Below are 21364 nucleotides of genomic sequence, written 5' to 3' on the forward strand. Positions count from 1 at the left end.
ATTCTTTACTAACATAACACAGACATGACCCAAAGAGAACATCTGCCTTCTTTCATGAACACATCTAATTATGGCAAATTGTTAACACCTTGAAGAGGAGTTTCATAGAAGGATAAACTTTAACATATGCCATCCTCACACATAAAACATCCTGTACTTCATACTTTTCCAAACATATGCCCTTTTTCCTACAACAGTTTATCAAAGACCTTATTTTGAAAAGGACTTCAACCGGTTTTCCATTCCTGTGGATGCATTTTTTAGTGCTTGCAATTATTTGCCTGTCCAAATAATTCCATAGAAACATCAAACTATGTGATCTGGGAAGGCAGTCAGGAGATGAGACAGCAAGGCCTGCAAAACTGCAAATGCAATTATTTCCCCACTCACAACTGCAAGCCACTACAATTTAGGTCTTTTGTAGAATCATGCCTTTAGTTCATCTAGGCACCAAAAGCTGCATGTCCACCTTGCAGCCCCTGTTACTCTTCCCCTTGAGATCCCACACTAAAGTCATAGCGAATAATTTGACACTATTATTGCCATAGCAACAGCCTGATGTCATGCATATATGGAATTATGATTGACGTTCCTGCAGTATCCAACAAAAGGAGGAATGAGGGGGAGAGGGAGAAAACCAGACACGGCTCCAGTGCTAATGGGGGAAACAGAGTATCACTGGCACTGTAAATATTGCTTTACTCATAAATCTGCCTTCTCCTATTTTTCACCATGTCAACATTCCCATGAAGAGCTCCCATCAGAGCCCAAAACACACACTCGGGGCAGAGGGGGCTTCCTCACCCATGCCTGGATCTGGCCAGAGCACAGTGGGCGCCCTGCTCCTGCTGGCACTCTCCTCGGGGAGAGGACTCCACACTATGGCCCGAAAGATTTTTACCACAGAGGTTATTCTTAAGAATGAACCTTTTAAATGTCACAGGTATGGCCTAAAATAACATAAGACGTTAGACTGAGTGCTTTTTCCCCTTTGAGGGTAGTCTTTAGGTGTTCAGCTGGACTGTAAATCTTCCCCCCCCCAATGTTTATAAGAGCTCACAGAAAGACACACAAAAACCATTAGGAATAGGATAAAACAACATCTGTTAAATATTTTTTAAACTCAATGTCTGCAGTTCTCATAAGGGTCTACATGCAATACCAAGACAAGAATGGAAACAGCCTTTTATTCTAAATTTCATATGTACACGGAAAGCTGTTTTACACAGTTCTGTAAATTCTGCGTAAAAGAGCTATTGTCATCCAAAGTCACTGTGCTTACACTAGTAACAACTTTTAAACATGGAGTACATTATTAACAACAAAAACCATTAACAAACAGGCATAAAAGACACAGATATGTGTGCTGATATTTCACATATATTCTAGAAACAAATTGGCGCAAAAATAAAATGTGCCTGTAAAAAAAAATATTTATTTTTTTTAAATCACGCAATACATGATTTTCTTTCTTGCTTTCTCTCTTTCCTTTTTGTACACAATATGTTGAGATCCATTTTCAAGCCTTTTCACATCAGGATTTGCAGGCACTTCAGCAACCCAGCTATATTTTTTACAATACATAAAGTTCAGACCAACAAACATAAAAAACAGCTGCTGCAAAAGAAATTCTCATATCCCATATGCACATTCAAATATTACTCACTGCTGGAGCAATCTTTTTTGCTCAGTTATTTTTGGATACTGACATGTTTTCAGGATGATGTGTAACAGCTTGTCTCCACTTATCTCTCATTCATATACTTAAAGGTTTATTTTTAAAGTAGCATCACAATGCAATACAGTATACAGAAGCACAAGGCAATTGTCCACAAAGCTTCACAAATTGCAAAAATAAATTGTTTTCTTTTCAGATTTTGATCGAAGGAAAAACTTTGATTTCTTCTGCTCTTGCTTTGTTATCTCCAAAATTTGCCCAAAGATCAGATGACCATGCAATGATACCTAGTTCTCTTCCTAGACATGTGCCATATGACCAAATTCATTTAGAAGTAAAGCAAAGCAGAACTCAGTTGTATGTTTGTTCATCATTTCCCATCTTTAATAAAATAGTAAAATGCACTTATCAAGGGCTTGACTGTGACTGTATAAATACCATTTCTCCAGTTATTTAATTTGTAATGGACTGTGTATTAAGATTATGAGGCAATTGTAACAGGATTCTCAGGATAACTGAAAGCTTAATATTGTTTTCCTCATGAGTCAGGATAACGGCTTTTTTAATAAGCTCAGAGTGGGGAAAGAGAGAGAAAAAGAGTGCATATGTGCATAATAGGAGAAGGATAGGTTTTCAGCATATAGACACTTAAATATTGATCAACAAAGACTGGTAATGACTCCACCATAAAACATCCTAGAATTGCGACTGTGATCCAGAGTAGAGCTAAGCCTTATCCATTCAAGAGTGATATGTAACCCTCCTCCTGAACTGAGAGAAATAAAAAAGGACATGTCAATGCTTCCTTCAACCTCAAATTCATTAATTTTGTGCCACAAAGCTGCATGTTGATGTAATATGTCACTGCAAAGTAAAATACATTACAACAAATCCTAGTAACAAGCCATTGACAGCTACTGGACTGGGCCACGGACTTGGTACCCAGGGGGAGCATTGCTCACTTCCGCTATGATTGTCAAACAGTGGAACATCCTTCCAGGGATTCAACACTTGAGACAGAATGGCAAAGACATAAGGCCCACCAATGCTTTGCCCATATTTTTAAAGGCACTGAAACAGACAACGGATATATTCCTTAGTACCATCAGTTTAAAAAGTTTTCAAAATATAAGTCTTTATATGAAAATGTTCCTTATTGCATGGTAAGTTGATCTTCATTTTCTTCACCTCAAGAATAAAATGGTCTTCCCTTTTCTGGTGTTTGCAATCTGTTCAGCCTCGCTACCTGAGATGGTGAAGGCGGTACATCTTGCCTGAAAGGACCTTTAGGAGGGGTATAATTAGGGTCCTGAATTTTCTTATATGAGTCATAGTTGCTAGGCCCTTCAGTAGAAGTTTTTTTTTTCAGTTGTTGTTCTTTCCGCCTCTGCTCTTGGCGGAGCAGTTCTTGTGTTTCTAGCATTACCCTGGCATTGAAGCCATGTCCCCCCATGTAGCCATTCCTCGATCCTTGGTAGCTGGAATATCTGGGATTTTCCTTTGCAGTCTGGAACCCTTCACCAGGGGAATAGCTCTGCTCCCAGGAGTCTTGAGATACAGAACTGGCATTTTTTCTGCTTTGCCTGGAAAGAAAAATGGAAGAAGTTCTTAAGACAAATGTTCTGGTTTCTCTTCTACTGTTATTGTCTAAGATCCCTGGAAAGAAGGGTGTTTCTGCAATGCCACCAGGTTTCCCCTAGCTAGAGCATTCTTCAGAAGTCATGTTCTCTTCTGCCCCAAAGAGGCATCTTGCCTCTTTTGCTGGGACAACATTTCCTATAGAGTTGAACTGTATTTATAGGCCTTTCCAGGGGTAGTATGGCATGAAAACCCATCCAGTGGCACACCCAACCAGTGTGTTCTTAAGAAAAAAAATGCTACAATTTCCTAGTTGCAGACTAGGCCATACACATTGCTGTGCTTTCTAAGAAACCAGATAACAGCTAGCACTTGTAAAATAATTCATGAAAGGTTTGAATCTAGACTCACACTTGATTACAAAGGCAACAGGCAGATCTTTAAAACACTTGCTCTAACACTGCAGAAGTCAGCAGATAAAGATCATTAGTGATAGGTAGTTGCACAGATGAGTTTCCTCCTCCCATTTCCAGAACTAAGGAATTTTGTGCTATCAGGACTGTTTCCCAGTTTGCTATAGATTTCATGAAAGAAGAGGCAGAGATAACCTTTCTTGCACATTTTTTGGCTTCATGGGGTAGATAAATAAATCAAATACATATAGGAATTACAAATTTGTATCTCTTTTCACAATAAGTCATGATATTATTTTGAAGACAGATTATGGTTTTGAAATAGCTTTAATTTACTATCAAGCTGATAGATGCTTTTTTGAATTTAAAATAAGATTGGTGATGATAAAGTAAAACAATTTTGTGCTGCAGCAAGAGATACCCACTTTGAGATTAAAATTAGCATATAAGAATCAAACAGTAAAACAAAATATATTGCGACATTAATCAATAAGAAAATCATTTAGTTGTTTATATATGGCTTGGTTTTTCACGTCAACACACACGATTCAATGTGGCCTTATCCAATGACTATGCAGTGAGGAGAGAGGAGACCTGGACAATTTTTCTACCATTAGTAAAAGTAGCAAGTCACCTAATGTTTTTGCAATCTTCCTTTCATACATGTAACTTGAAAATGACCATATCCACCTTATTTCACAATAGATTTAGAGACCTCTGGATGAAAATCATTGTTCAGGATGAATGTAAAATATTACAGCATAAATTACAACATAATGTAAATTCTTATGCAAATTTTTATAGCTGTTCTTGGTATTCACATATCCAACTTTGCCAAAGAAATTATGTTTCTGAGCCATGTTTTATCACTGCCTGGAACAAGAACAAATTGAATGAACCTCTGTAGGCTACGAAACTGTCAGGTTTCTGATCTGGAGTAAGATAAATCTTAAGTACTAGAAAATTAGCTTGGAGTTAAACGTTGCTTTTACAGTTTCACAAGGGACAAGAGGATGACTAGTTGAACGGATTTAATTTACTGACTGTTTTCTGGTACTTTTTCAAAATTAGTTGGCCCACTTTCACTGTCTTTCTGGGAAGATCCTTTAAAATTGACTCAAGAGTTTATTTGCCTTCAGTACTAATGATTTAAATGTACAATGCGAAAAAAAAGGAGGCCCCTAGAGACTATATAAGATGAGAAGCAACAAAGCTCAAGAACTTGAATCATTACAAAGCCATAGCTGCAACATTAAGCTTGGGACCTAAGCTTCAGAGTAAAAGTAAGATTTCTTTAAAGATCAGACACAGTTATGACAGTTTGTAAAGCTGTAGAACTGGATGTCCCAGCTAGTTATGAGTATCGTAATATTTACAGCACTCAACTTTAGCCCAAGGTCCTGAAATTCTGTCTGTTCTCAGCACAGCTCAAATACTCAAGAGTGCTAAAACAAAGTCATTACGTTATTAACTACTCAGTAACATGCATTGCTAGCTTGCTTGTCATTTCTTATGTTGAAAACCACATTGAGTGAAGTTCTCAGTCACTCTTTTCAAAACAAGCATTTCTATGACCCCAAACCATTATTTTCCAGATTTCTTGTAGATTAATTTTCTCCTTACAGGCGTTAATTTCTGTCACTGGAACTGCATTACAACTGACTTCCAACTTTTAAATTCTACCAGTGATTGCGCAGAACAGGGGAAGTGAGTTTCAAGAATCACAGTTTTAAAACTAAAAATAATGCCCTCAACTTAACTAGCATCCATGCTCTTCCACTCAATCTGTGCATTGCTTAGGCTATCAAAACTGAAAGACAATTTCTCAGGAAAAACAATATGGCATTAAGATGTGTGGTCACTTCAGAAGAAAGGTAGAGATAAGAAGCAAAGGGAATACAAAGATTTTCAAAATTACAAACTAACTATCCAAGAAAACACAGTAACTTTACATTTTCCTTTTCTGCCTTCCAAACTCAACAGAAAAATTCTACACTAAAATGTGTTATAGCATGTGAAAATCTGAGAGATCTGTTTTATTTTCAAAGATGTTGGTAAGATAAGAGTTCATGATCAGATAACTTTGAGTATGAAACCTCTATTTGTTTCAAAAAAATAGTTATGATGCACTTGGCAAAACACATGTTGTCACAAAAATATATTTTCCACACCATTTCCCCATGGGGCACAAAAAATAATACAACCTCATTGGAAGAAACAGCTAGAATGAAGGGAAATTGACACCAACCTCCGGTGTAAAGAATTGTCCATTCAACCATTGCCACCAATATTTAAAAATGCAAAGACTATTTGCATAATCTGTAATGATAACTATCTAATTTACAGTACAAGCTGGGCAAACGTCTATTAATTCTAAAAGCTAACTACCAGGTAAAAGACATTTTGCTTGAATAGCTAATTAAAAAAAATATAAGATTTTTTAAAATAAAAGATTTGTTTAGACAAAAAGTGTGTTAATTTTTTGTATTCCATTGCTAATGACCCAGCAACTTAGAAGAAATGTATATACTGGAAACTTGGAGGCCCCTGATATTTTGGACAGAGTTTCTCAGTTCCATATTCTTTTGGTTTAGGTCCTGATATTTTTTTTTTCCTTTTAAGTTTTTTCTCTGTATCAGCATCACAAAGATAATATTTCTATCCAGTACTGAAATAGGCAACAGAAAAAAAAATACTCTGACATGTCAAAAGGGGACAACCCATGTCATGCTCAGGAGGCTATTGTAATTGCAGAAAATTGGTGTCCCACAAAGAATAGCTTTGTTTTAATGTCTCAATTCTGTTGGATGCTGAATGTCATCAAATCCCACTGAAATCAGCTTTGAAGCAATTCTCCTAAAATAAACATCTACCACATGCTCTCACTTAAGAAATTTTATGCCGTTTCCACACTAAATACATTCCACCTTATATCAATGCTAAACAAAAGTGTCTGCACTAAGTACAACATTTTCCTTCCACAAATGAAATTAGCTCCAGGCTCACATACACTGAGTAGCTTCAGACAGTTACCATACCTGGGTAATGAGCTGTACTGTCGCTGAGCTTGTTGGAAACTCTCTCTTTCTTCTTGCCGCTGCCGCTGCATTTGAACCTCTACTGATACTGAGTGTCTGCCACTCTGTGAGTACGACTTGGTGCTTGGCTACAAAATGAAAATGAAAATGTCTTAAACAAAGAAGAAAAATACCCACAAAAGAGCTATAATTTAAATTCCTACTGTACACATACAGCTGCATTTGCTTCAGTATATGGTTCAGGCAGCTCTTTAGTAATAAATAGGTTAAATTCTGACCCATACCAGTGTCCTGTGCTCCAGATTCTCTGTCTGACCTACTATTTCTGAGATACATCAGAAAAATATTGGTACAGAAATGGTTGTGCTTTTATAGTGACACTGAAATCTAAATTAAGTCAGTGGAACAGATCTTCAGAAACTGTAAGTTAACCTAGGAAGGGTAGTGCTAAGTTTTACACCCTGCTGAGGATCTGAGGGAGGAGTGAGCACCGCAGCTCTTTTGAACTTCACCAGTACACTCAAGTGATGCTCTCCCTTAGTGGAGCTATCCTGTTTTGCTGTTGGTCGAGAGATTCACCATTTGCTTTTCTGAGAGACAGGGAAACATTTTCTGGTTCGATATGATCAAGTAGATAAATCTAACAAGTCTCTTGTGGGCAATGAGGAATCTTGTATCTCTGAAAAGTATTTTAGATAACATCTTAATGAGGTGACAATTTGAAACTTTGAGGCCAATACTAAAGACACTTGAAAATGGATGGCCTTTTCGTGAATACAGAACATTACAGGTCAAGATCTCTGGATTTTGAAAAAGTTTACTTTTGTAGAGATATAACTTTTCATTTTACGTTACTACTTTCTTCAGATTTTGTGAATGCAAGTTGCAAAAAGGGATGCCACAAAAGTCAAAGAAACTTACGGGCTTTTCATGTTGTTTTAATACTAATGATTCCCCTAACAAAGAAACGGAACATCATTTTACCTCCTCAAAATTATCAGTTCTGTTCAAAAGTCTAATCACTGGGAGGTTAGGGAGCATAGCCACTTGGCTGAGCCTGGGACTGAAACAGCTTGTCTCAGACCTGCTTTTTTTAAAGAGCTTTCTGCCTTTTTATCTGTGCCTTCCCTCAAAACAAATCTCTCTTTTGTTTTTTGCCATTATAATTTCTGAAGCAGAAAGATATCATAATGGCTGACAAATATCTGAAAGATAAAAGGCTTTTCAAAGCTTCTTACATTGAAGACAAGTTTTAGAAACTAGAAAGTTGTCATTTGTGACATAAACTTCTCCTTTGTCTTACTACACAGTCAAGTATCTGCAGGTAGCCAAAAACAGAACAAATTTGAAACAGGTGTATAACTTTTAGAAACTTCATTTTCAATAACAATACACTTCAGACAGAGCCTCAGTCTCAGCTCAGAATTTAACAGATAGATACAATTTGGTGAACAACTGCCTTTCCCATTACGAGAAGATCATTGTGCAAAAGAATCAGAGTGTGAAAGCGTAGACTATGAGTAACGGAGACCTTGTCTAAGAGAAGCCTTAATGCAACATTGATGTCTACTTCAGAATATATTTACTCTGTAAAAACCTCAGTAAAACAGTATTTCTGATGGAAACTGCTTAAGGAATGGTATGATGAAGCAACAAGTTGAGAAAACAGAATCATGTGTCAGCCTTGTGGGAAATGTTCTTTGAGATGAATAAGCTGTGCATATGTATGTCCGAACCAACAACCCCCATGGAGATTTCCTACTATATTAAATAAGGGCAACACATACAGTGGAGTGTTTCAGTTATTGCATATGTCAACATTTCTAACTTTCTTGACTTTATTGAGAGTCTTCTGACATTTGGTATTTTATTGAAGGGCTCAGCTTATGGAAGCGAGTGATTACCTGAAAATCACAAGATTTATTTGTGAATTCTCTCCAGTGTGGTTATAAGCAGCTTACAGAGAACCAGAGGGAAACTTAGACGTTCCCATCTCAACTTCTCCATAAGGAATAAAAACATTTAAACTAAGATTTTAAAGGCAATCTCCTCATTTCATGGGTTCCACTTTAACAATGTTGGAAAGCTTGCATATAGTTGAAAAGCTACAGTTCTGTCATATGTGAAAAAGCAGTTATCACAGAGAAGACACAAAATCAGAATTGCTGCTCTTTATTTGAAAGCACAGTTTCACTTTTTTTCTGTTCACTGTAAATATACCATATTAAAGCATTTTACAGCGCAGGAAATGGTTAAATTATCAAACAGGTGGAGCTAGAATTGAGCTGCTACTCAATTTAGGTTTATGCAAGACACTAAAATGCATCATCTAGAAAGCATGAATGCAAGTACACGTACACACATGTGCAGAGCTGAAGTTATCACAAAAGCCTTTATGAAAGATAGAGGCTTTGCAAGTCCTAATGGACTATGAATGGACTAAGATCAAAACATAGCTTCAGATTTTTTTTTTAATGCACACAGGAACCAATGGTTAAATAGAAGCAGAGGCTATCACGCCTGTCTGCTCACTGTAGTGCATGCCCAGAATGAGTGGATCTGAGGAGTCAGGTCTGGATTCTCAGCAGTTCACAAAGAATTTTATCTAATCGATGACTTCTGTCATTTGATGGGTCTAAAGGCAAACATCTAAAATCCATTATCTGATTTTCTGAAGGTATGAGTATCTGTATGCCCTGTTAAATTAAGTGGATTTGCAATACTTAACTAATCTGAAAAGGATACTTATTTAGAGTCCTGTCTGCATGTTGTTCACATCTACAATAAGCTATTCATATAATCAAATCTGATATCTGATTTCAAGCATCCAAAAATATGGCAATGAGACATAAAAATACTCCCTCTGTATGTAATCACATATTCCATAACATATTTACACACATACAGGTACATTCAACCATCTTATTAATTAAAAGGCCTTTCTTTTGAATCTTTTCATTAAAAACCTTGGTGATACCATAGTGAATGCCCTTGATATATGATATGATGATATAAAGACTTAACATATTCCTTTTGGATCCTTAACTTGTTCAGAAAAATGCAAATATCCATACAGTGATTTATCTTTTCAATATGCTTTCAATTAAAGTATCTAAGCCAAGAATATATGTATCATAAGTAACCTTAGTCTTCAAAAACTTGTTGGTAATTTTGTCTCAATCCCCAAAGCATACTTTTATATCTATATCTATATCAATTATATACACAAACACACATCTATATACTTTTTACGAGGGCATGTAGTGATAGGACAAGGGGTAATGGCTTTAATCTGAAAGAAAGTAGATTTAGATTAGATATCAAGAAGATATTTTTCACTGTGAGGGTGGTGAGACACTGGAACAGGTTGCCCAGAGAAGCTGTGGATGCTCCATCCCTGGAGGTGTTCAAGGCCAGGCTGGATGAGGCTTTGAGCAACCTGGGCTAGTGGGAGGTGTCCCTGCCCATGGCAGGGGGGTTGAAACTTGATGATCTTTAAGGTCCCTTCCAATCCAAACCATTCTATGATTCTATGGTACATGCATACCCCATTTATGTCAGCACAAAATGGAGGTAAGTAAAAAAAAAAGAGTTGAACAATTTTCACATCTTTCAACTGCAACAACAAAACCATGTATAAGGAATACACATAACAGTAATTATAAGACTGATATCAACACAAGGCTAAGTACAATTATAACAACCTGAAACCATTCAACAAACCTGGCAACAGCTTGGTCTTCACAGTACAGATTGATAAGAACTCTGGCCTTGTTTGCAATGAGAGGTATGACAAGTACTGACCTTTTAAATCAGGATGCGGTCAAGGCCACAATAACAACCAAGGCTGCATTATACAAATAAATGCATGTTCATGTCTTCCACAATACATTTAAGTGGCAATGATAGTTATGGCATTCAGCATTGTTACAACAATATTCAGCAGGTAAAACTGTACTTTAAGAAATTACACAGTGCTCTTCTCAAAGAGGCATTAATTTAAAACCAGAGCTGCAAAGTTAAAAGTTTCTACAGATTTCTTACTTAATGCAAACAACATTTTTTTCATTTCACAGTGTCCCTCGTGGCTCATGTTGCACTGACCACTACCAACAGTAAATGGCAGCATGTTTTAAGGATAAAGGTCCCTCCTCTCTTTCCTAGCTACACCAGTGGCTGCCCACACAGCTTCCTTCCCAGAAGAGTGGCATTTCTGCCCATGGAGGGTAGCTCTGCATGGTGGCAGCATGGACGCTCCAGGACGGGCACAGATGAAAGTTACCAAGAATTACAGACAGAAGATCATGGTGGTGATCCAGGGCACAGGGTTTTCAGGGACATCCAACCAGTTCAGGAGATACGAGATCCACCAGTTGAGGTGACACACCTATCTCATAGCCTACTGCCATACAGAGAAGCTAGGAGAAATCCTTACTCAAACTCATAGGACTCCTTTGTGCTGATAAAGAAATGGTTAATAGGGACATTACTAAAGGAACAAGTCCCTTAGTATTTTCCCAGGTACAAAAAAGGGCCATTATTTAATATGAAAATACATGTGCTAACTTTTTTCCAGATTAACCTCTGTGTTTAAATGAGAATTTTCAACTTCACCTGTGATGCTGGTAGACACGAGGTCCCCAAAAAGTCCATAGTTCTTATAGTTCAGCACTAATTAGAAATAGATAAGATTAAACAACCTTGCCTGCTTTACGTGTAAATGTACTTGGCACAGATGACAGACAAGCCAGTAACTGTGTATATCAAAATTCAGAATGATAAAAAACATTCAATAGTTCTGGAAGATGTTCTTGAAAACTATTTTTACTTCCATCTTTTTGTTTATGTTGCCATGGTGAAAGAACATATAGCAATATTTATTTTTAAAATTGCCAACAGGTGTGTGTATTAATTCAAACACCATATAATAAGAAAATACCATTCCTTTGTGTATCTTTCTATGGTGTATATGTAGGAAGCTGAATGGTGTAGTATGGGACTAAGATTTCCATTCTGTGTACAGCAGCAGCAGAAAAAAAATCTTCCAAATGGTAGAAACAAACCACTTGGAGAGCCTTGAAATTCCGCCTGGGGTATTTACATGCCCTGCATGCCTGTGAACTATAAATACTTTTGTTTACAAACTGGAATTATTTCATTTCTCTTAAAAATCTTCTATCTTCATTTTCTGTTTCATATCAACTAGTAGACTGAAACTAGTGGGGTAAAAAAGTTTAAAATGTAAGATATTAGTCAGAGCCTAAATCTTGGCAAAAATTGCTGGTGTTTCATGAAATCCTTCATAGAATCATAGAATGGTTTGGGTTGGAAAGGACCTTAAAGATCATCTAGTTCCAACCCCCCTGCCATGGGCACGGACACCCTCCACTAGCCCAGGTTGCTCAAAGCCTCATCCAGCCTGGCCTTGAACACCTCCAGGGATGGGGCATCCACAGCTTCCCTGGGCAACCCGGGCCAGTGTCTCACCACCCTCACAGTGAAAAATATCTGCTAATTTTCTAAAAATATCTTCTAATCTGAGAAAAATTTCTTCCTAATATCTAGTCTAAATCTACCCTCTTTTAGCTTATACCCATTACCCCTTGCCCTCTCACTACACTCCCTGATAAAGAGTGCCTCCCCATCCCTCCTGTAGCCCCCCTTCAGGTACTGGAAGGCTGCTATTAAGTCTCCTTGGAGCCTTCTTTTCTCCAGGCTGAACAACCCCAATTCTTTCAGACTGTCCTTATACAGGAGGTGCTCCTCCCAGGTTTAACATGGAATGGATATTAACTACACAACTGAAGAGAAACAACCTGTGGAGAGGCTGCCCTTCATAACTTTGGTTTCCACTCTGAAACATATTGCAATAGCAGAAACAGCAATTTAGTTCCTAAGGTGTTCTTTGTCTACTGCAATGCTTCATTAGATATTGCCTAATATCTTGAATAAAATATCCTGAAAGACACTCTTGAAATGAATTCATAATAGGAAGAATTAATATACTACTTTTCTTCCTCTTTAATGCGTTGAGTGATTCTCCATGATTTACAGCCTGATATAAACTTTACAATGTTTGTTTTGAATATAGTCTGTTATTTATTTTTCCAGGTAAAATTAATGTTACAGTTGAAGTTACAGCAATGAAAATCAGGGTTTTGGTTTTCTAAAATAATTTAAAATTATTTAGAATTCATTATGACTTTGAATAGGTCAAGCACTTGAATACAGGGATAAGATATGAGTACCATCAACAGATAATTTTTTTTTTCTCTACATCGGTCTTAGAGACAAGATCTACACACCAACAAACACCAGAAAAAATAAGTATAGTCCCTAAATTTTCTGAGCATTTATCTATCAGGCTGTGCCTAAAGATATTATTGGGACCTCTGGAGTCTTTCCTCTATGAAAACCATGCAGTTATTTGTGCATGTAATTAAAGTTTTACTCAGACAAGTCAGGTAGTATATTAATTTTGACCCAGTTAGCTGTTCGCTTCAGAAAAAAAAAAATCTTTTTATTTGACTCCTAAATATTTAGAGTGGAGTTTGCTCAGCTGCTCTTTTGATGCCAATTTTCTCCCACCATCCAAACAGATCTGGGATGACTAAAGAAGAAAGTATTTCTGAATGGACTTTGCCACTTTCCTTTTTTAGCACTGATTCTTTGTATTAAAGAAATAAACCTCTAACTTTTGTACCTCTGGCACCTTTGTGGGTTTTTTTTGATCATCACTGTGCTTCTATAAGCAGGACTGGCAAGCAGTTGTAGTACTTTTTTAATGGATTTAATATGCTCTCTTTTTTTAATTGGATTGTTCACTCCCATGACATTTAGGGTTATAAAGTTGTGGTTTTGTTATTCAAGGTGGAGCTCTGTTAATTAAGATGTAACTAGGCAAAAATACGAGATATGGAACAAATTACAACCAAAATCCCCTAACCCCAGGACGGTGCAAGCAAGGCTAAACCTCAGAAGACCCAATACTACCCAGAAAAGAACTAAAACTATAGACTCAACCTTGGTACTGGACAGAAGGATCAGCCTCAAAGCATCCTGCATTGGTATAAAAATATCATAGCAACAGAAAGGGCCTTAAATATTAGCAGACATACTGTGATTCCATGCAATTCTACATGCTCAGATACACACTTCTGCAAGCTCTGACAAATTAACACTAGCAGGATTAAAATGGATTAATCATACTTTATTTTTCTTTTTTTTTTCCTGTGTAACATCAAGCATAGAGTATTGCCCTTGAAACCCTCTTGTACCTTGTTTCTTGAAACACTAAAAATAAAAAAACCCATGTAAAAGAAAAAAATTATGAAGCCTGAGAAAGTTATCTTAAAATAAACAAATGTGAAAACCTTTTCCATAAAACCTTGTCTCAGTTGCAGAACTAGTGGATTTTAGAGACAGCTCAATGTTGCGACAGTTACTCAGTTATAAAACTTAACAGCGTGTCATTCAAATGGCCTTGAGCAGAAATGTTACGCTGCTTAATAGCAGTGTCATCTCATTCCAGCACTAGGGCTTTTTGTGTCTGTTAAGCTGCCTGACGCTGTATGAACACTCGTAGGCAGTCAAGTATTTTGTTTACTGGCAGGGCAAACACAGCCAGGCAAAAAGTCCAGCTCTGTCGCATTGCTCATCTACAGAGAAACAACCTTCACCTGATGGGCATAGCCAGAAAGGATGGGGTCAGGCGCTGGCCTGCCTGCCATGGGTATGGCTCAGAGCCACCATGATGTAGTGCTCCAGGGCATGGAGATCTGCCTCCAGCCTCTGGAGGAGACTGACGTATTTGTCACATGTAACCAGACTTCTGTGTCACAGGCCATTAATGGTCTGGGATGGATTGGAGTTGGTGACGTTCACCACATCATTTTGATAATATATTAGTGGGTTTCTGAGCTATTGAGCTCCTCTGAATATCCTCAGAGCTGCCAGATTTCCGTCAGTATCCATTACTTACCCTTCAAACCCTGTGTTCAGTTACACTTCCTTAAAGTAACCGATAGTCCCACATCACTACAGGACTTTGTTCCCTATCCTCAACCCTCCCATCACCTTCTTAATGAGAAATGCAAACTACTTATCACCTCATAGCACACACTTCTCCATGGATAGTTTCTTTTTGTCTCTTTCTATCCAAACCAGGTCAGAATTGGCTGCTGCCGTGCAGCTTAGAGGCTTCTCTGAATGTGAAGCCTTTTGTTTATGTAGGCTGCACAACCCATCTCCCTCAGGTGAAAACATACTTTTCAGCAGCAGTACACGCCTAGGTGCACTTTTCACTGCTGTGGTTTGTAACCAACAGCTTACAGATGGAGAAGACTGAAAGGAGGTTGACGAATGTATCTAAGTATTTTCCTGCATATGTATTATAAACCACTTTTGCATTTTTTTGTGTCACTGGTATTTAATAATACATCTGGATCTGTTTTGAGAGGGTGTCTTAACAAAGTCCCTCATTTTAGACTAATATGTTAAAGTAATACACACTCCTTAAGAGAGAGGGTTATGGTTCCTTAGCACCAAAATGACTGTGAACTGCTGAAATGGATGAGATCATTGCTTTATCCTTTCCAAGCATTGTGATCTTGAAAGGCTGGAGTACATGATGGAAAAAAAAAATATAATTCAAAAATACCCTGGACCAATTCTTTTTAAAGTACATATCTAAAATGAAACATTTGGTCACCTAGGTATTTAACAACAGAGCAGCTCCTACAAAAGCAACAATCAGCTTCAGAATTAATATTAATACATTAAGCTGAATTAGTCACTTTCTGCACATTTGCATGATCTGTACAAGGGGAGTAAACAGAGAGATCCCATTTGTTTGAATAAGAGAAAAAAGGAAAGGTCAATGTTCTGACCCACAATTTAGGAAATTATTCCATTCCTAAGGTAATCAGCCTGTCATCCAAATAATTCCCTCCTCGCTCATTACAAGAAACTATAATAAAAGCCAAGTTGCCTGTCTAAAGTTGCTATGGCATTTAGATATACAACAATTTGGCCCATGACCTTCAGTAGTTAAGTTCCCAAGTCTTTAAGAGAGCAAGTTTTTCTCATACACAGTTTTCCCAAGAATGCTGCTCAAATCTCTCATTTGGAGACTAAACAGCAGTTGATATGCATAATGGAAAGTACCTCCTACACCCAGCCCCCTTTCACCCAAAACCTGTTACACTATAACTGTAATGAGCTATCACATTATCTTCACCCCATCAAATTGAGAACATCTGGTCATAAAAAATATGTTTATTTTATTTACTCAATTTCAGAGAAGGTTAGAGGTTTTCTGACATGGGAAAAGAGAAGCCAGTATCCTGATACAGTACGTTAAGCACTGTTAGGTCATTTAGGGATACATTTACCTTTGTTCCTCTCCATGCTGCATGTCAAAAATACCACAGGTGAGTTTAAGATGGACAAGGACACAAAGACACAGTAAAAGCCAAAAAAATTCTTCTATATCCTCCAAAATAGGCAACCAAAGATGTCATATGCATTATGATATTACCTAGGTTGTTCTCAGTGACTTGTACACACAGATGCTGATCTTTGACTATTTCCACCTCAGTCTCATGTGCATTGTAATGTTAAGTGATGGTAACCCATCACCTACACCTGCTTCAGAGGAAGCTGTGAGAGATTCTACTGCTGTCATCACACAGCTCCCGCTTTTTTGGGAACACAAGCAAATTGTCCATCATCATTATTGCAGAATTTTAAACAAAAATAAAATAAAATATTTGCCCCATATTTAAAGAACCCTAATTCAGGATACGTAATTGATTAAAAAGCAACGCTGATTCATTCAGTTGTGTTAAACAAGATAAGCACACGGATTTACATAATTGTATCACATCACTAGATCAGATTGAACAGGATTTAAATGATCAATTAGTACTTATATCTCAAGACAGAACAGTCTCAGCTAATAGAAGTGGCAAACGCATACTACTGTGAACCATGCTATTATGCATATCTCTCCTTTTTTACTGTGAAAATACATAGTTCTTCCTCTTAAAGAAATGAACTAATCACAGTGATATTGCTTCAGAGAAAATACTGTTTACAAGGTTACATGTTCCCTCTAAATTATTTATTGCTAGTATGTGTTTTATTCTGATTTTCCTAGAAAATTTCAGCATAATTTATATTGCCTTTTAGGCAAAAACATCCAAGTAGTATCTCAGAGTCGAGGGTCTAAACACAGAGCAAACAATGCTATATGCACACAGGACAGATGGCTGAAGAAGTTTTAAAATGAAATAAACATCAAAGAACCAAAAAATGGGGATAACAGAAAGGGCAGAAGCCTGGAGGCAGAGGACCCTGTGTCCCTATCACTTTGCTCCAGACCAGCCCGGGGCCAGTGGGAGTCAGCCAACTGTTCCAGATTTGATGGACTCTGTACACTTACCCACGGCTGCTCAAAACTATAAGTACGTCTCCTGTCTTCCACATCCTCGTCTTGCTTTGCTTGCTGAAACTCTTGTCTCAGGCGCTGTATCCGGTCATGATTGTTAGGGGTTGATCTGTTGCTAAAAGAGAGAGGATGGAGATGATCAATACCCTTGGTAACTGCCATCTGTGACTGTAATTTCTTAGCACAGGACTGCTACTACAGTGCAGGAGTACAGACTTAAAAATAATTTCCAAGCATTTAGTACAAAGATCTTTAGTTTTTTAAAGATGATTAATACTGTTTTGCTTATAAAGAAATTCACATGGTGTAAGGATAAGACGAATGAGGCTATTCCTAAGAACAATCAAAAGTCACTGTCTAGAGGATGTTACATGGGCTAGTGTCAGACTTAGCATAAAGGGAAATTAAAAGAAAAGTCCTAATGATCTCTGCTACTGAATAAACATGAAAGATACTTCTTCCCAATCAATAAACTGTAGTACTGTCAGATCTTTATTCGCATCAAATTCATTACAGTGTCTGAAGGCCCTACCTATATAAAATGTGATTATTTTTCCCAATCAATAAGAGCCTGTCATCCCTTCATTCTGTTTTTAACAAGTCTTTTAAACTGATCAGTCTGAAAGCATTAAAAGGCTCAGGGGTCAGCAAAAAGCAATCCATTTGACAGTGCCATACGCAATTCTGGCAGCAGAGCGGCGCTGGCTGATGCCCCGCGGTTGCTGGTGGGCTGGGGTGGGGCTCAGCCCTGGAGGTACCACTATGGAACATCAGACCCAGAACCGTGAATTCTTCAGAACCATCAATTTTTCCACAATGTCTGTTGAAGGTAATCTTCTCTCCATAGCACAGGTTTATGTGAAACCAGAATGCAATATGCACAGGAATGGGTTGTTTCACAGAGTAAAGTGGATTTTTATTAATCTCGTTACCATTTTTCCAGCTGTGCAGCTCCCACCTGACCCCTACAACCCCCACTGTATTTAAGACATGTTAATGTGGGAATCACAGGAAGCCTGACAAACAAATATGTTATATCAAGACTAACCAGAAGCATTTTAATCTCTTATTATGGCTTTCTTAAGCCCTGCATTTCATTGTTTATTTCAAAAGGGCTGCTGAGGAATGGTCAGCTAGTACTTTGTTTCAAAAGAGAAATCTGCAGGGAGACAAGGGAAAGCAATTCCATAGATTTCTGTTCTTGGACACATAGTACAATAAAACACAGTGAATTTATATCCCACGCCTTCTCTTATATGAAAAGCAACAATTCTGGAGTCCATTTGTGACTGTATTCCCCGTCTTTTGGAATTGGTAGGTGTGGTGGATTTGAGTTCGCAGATATTTGAGACATCACCTCCCACTCTTTTCAGTGTCATTAAATGGAGCTTATCAGTGCTTGGCTGGCACATGAAAAATTAGCATGGTTCTAGCAAAGGATAATTTTTGAAGAGGTTTGGGGTTTTTTTCTTTCCTTTGAAACCAAAGGCAAAGAAAGGAAGGAATTTAGGGAAGTGTTTGCTTTCTTTCTTCTTTTTTTTTTTTTTTTTTAAATTAGAGATTTAAGAAATGCTTTATTTTTAGAGTAGGTCAACTTCTATGTGCAAATTGCCATTCTGAAAAGTACAATTAAAAGAAAGCTTTATTTAGAACAGGTGGAAACAAAACATGGCACTTTCAAAATTTCCAGTTCATTGTACATGTGTTGCTAATTCTATTTCCTTAATTCAGCTTAATTTAGTGAAATAGCTTATCTCCATTTGCAGTTTTATGTTATGTAAATTTATTCCTTATTGTCAAATTCTGCCCAGCTTTATTCTACAACCACTTGTTTTTCCCCATGCATTGCTATACACTGCACATTTTAAATGCAATCATCACAATTGAGTACAAGACACGCAAAATAGTTTTAAATGGTCTGTTGATTTTTAAAACTGGTATTGTTAATCTAACAAACAACTAGTCCCATACTTTCCACACAGACAGTGTTTTCTGTAAGATACGTTGCACTTACATGTAGCAAAATACTTCAAGAATTAGTATTTCAGTTATAAGAACATATCTCTGAAAGAGAAATGTCACTGAACTTTGGTATAAAAGTACTAGAAAAGCACCATACGCAGACAAATTGAAGTACTCGAGATGAACGGTAAATTATCCGCCTTGCTGTATCAAGGTTGTTTCAAACTCTAAGGGATCGCAGTACAAAAGTGACAGTGGAGCAGTTATCCAATGACAAACTAAAACAGAAGATAAACCTCAAAAGTACTGCACTAAACCCTGTGCATTATATGGAACAGACACACTCTACCAGCCCCAAAATGGGCTAGTGGAAGGGTTATTACAGATCTAAGGACTTCTGCACATTTTGTGATTGTTATTCATTAAAACAATTACATCCAGAGAGGAATAGAAAGCAAATGCATAGTGTCTATGCCATGAAGCCAAAACGTAGGTCTCCTCCTGAATAGCAAATGCATGAATTTGACACCCTTTACACTGCAAAAAAAGGAGAAGGATGATTCTGGGATTTATGATTAACGTGTCTCTAGACCTAAGAAGAACTTATTCTAATGAGAAAAATATTGAAAAAGAAAAGAAAAATGAAGAAAAATTATTCAAAGATATTAAAAGGCTTGATAATGGCAGAGAAGATAAATCTTTTAACAATATTTCTATTTTATCTGAAAAGCAAGGGACATGACCCAAATTTAGAAAATTGCAAAAGAAGTGAATTATAAAAAACCTTATTTCACAGAAAATAAAGAGCTAAATTAAAAGAAAAAACCCACTTTCGTATCTACTCAAATTTTTTTGTGCTCAACAAGTCTGTGAGACACCAAAACTGCGGTCAAGTCAGTGGTTTTATAATAATAAAGAAAAAATTAAACATTTTTATTTAGAAGAGGAAAAGAGAAAATGCAGGCAGCTAAGGAAGGGCTAAGATACTTTTAAGAAAAGATTATTTAAGGGCTTAGACTATATTTCAGGTTGGCTTCCTTTTGCTTCCATTTTCTTCTCAACCTTGTTCTGATTCTCTAGTTTAAGTTATAGCTGCCCTAACCTTCCCACCAGCAAAGGCTTGCACGTCTCCATCCTGGCCTGCCATGCTGTCTCCCATTTCTTTTCATGCCTCTCTTCATCCAGATAATTTTTTTGCTTTGTTTTTATGTCTCCCTCTGCACTCAGAAAACACTTGGTACACCCCCTTGATATCTCATTCAACCTCCTGCAAACAATTACTACTTCCAGAAGGAGGGAAATGCAAAAATCATAATCACAACAAAAAAATGTCACAAATAAAATCTTGGAGTCAAAAGTGCAAACCTAACTTTCTTCCTTTTCAGACTTCAAGATGTTCTGTTTTATCTACAACTCTTTATGTAAGTCACATAAAGTGACAGATCTAACCAAATTATATCTGGTGTGAAGAGTCCTTAGCCAACCTAAAGCAAAACTAATTTTGACTTATTGGATGAATTAATCCAAGAAAGGTATAGTTATATCAACAGACTACCAGGATGCAGGGCTGCAGGTGTTTCTGCTGCTTAAATTCCCTTTAGACTTTTACAGATGTATGGCCCAAGTCCTCAAAAGTTTAACTAAATGCACCATGTTTTGTCTGAGTTTTTCATTTGAATGAAGTGAAAATCTGAATGTAAATTCAACTCAAAGAATTCAGGACTACTAGCTGGAAGGAAGGATTTTAACTGGAAATCCACCCGAAGTTTATTGAAAATTTGACCTGTGTTAGTTTTAAACCTTTTAGCAAAACTGGAATTACAGCTCTGTACAGTAACCACAGCTTGCCCAGGCAGCCTTTCCCCATGCCTACTTAATAACAGGATGGCTGTGAACTTCTGGAAGACAATTAGCACCTCCAAGCATTGGATGCAAGTGACTTTCTTCTACCAAAGTGCTTTCATTATTAAATGTTCTTAATATAAATAAAAACCAAGGAAAGGCTTTTAGGGCCGAAGTTAACTTGGGTTACAAAGCGGATGGGCTTCATTGTATCACATCTCTACTTGGCACCCCATTGCCTTCCATCTGCAGATGGCACATTTCACAATCAGCTATTTTGTGAGCGCTGCTTTAAAACAAACAACCGCCAGCACAGGCTAAAAATGCAACTGTAAGCAAGGCTTAGATAGGCCAGAGCTGTCACATATTTCCAGAAACAAGCAGCCGCAGCAATGGCCATCAG

The 21364-nt window shown here is 37.3% G+C and overlaps 1 protein-coding gene across 1 annotated transcript in view; it reads right to left on the reverse strand.

Moving 5' to 3' along the window:
• Nucleotides 1-2125: 2125 nt before the first annotated feature.
• Nucleotides 2126-21364, reverse strand: part of LOC104466227 (partitioning defective 3 homolog) — a 122199-nt gene continuing 102960 nt past the window's right edge. Inside the window, exons 5-7 of the mRNA XM_010079579.1 lie at nt 17152-17272; nt 6708-6835; nt 2126-3261 (exon numbers count right to left, since the gene is read on the reverse strand). Coding sequence (XP_010077881.1) covers nt 2868-3261; nt 6708-6835; nt 17152-17272 — 643 coding nt within the window. The 3' untranslated portion in view covers nt 2126-2867. The remainder of the gene's footprint in view (nt 3262-6707; nt 6836-17151; nt 17273-21364) is intronic.

This window comes from Pterocles gutturalis, unplaced genomic scaffold (genome assembly GCF_000699245.1).
Source record: "Pterocles gutturalis isolate BGI_N339 unplaced genomic scaffold, ASM69924v1 scaffold11004, whole genome shotgun sequence".
NCBI lineage: Eukaryota > Metazoa > Chordata > Aves > Pterocliformes > Pteroclidae > Pterocles > Pterocles gutturalis.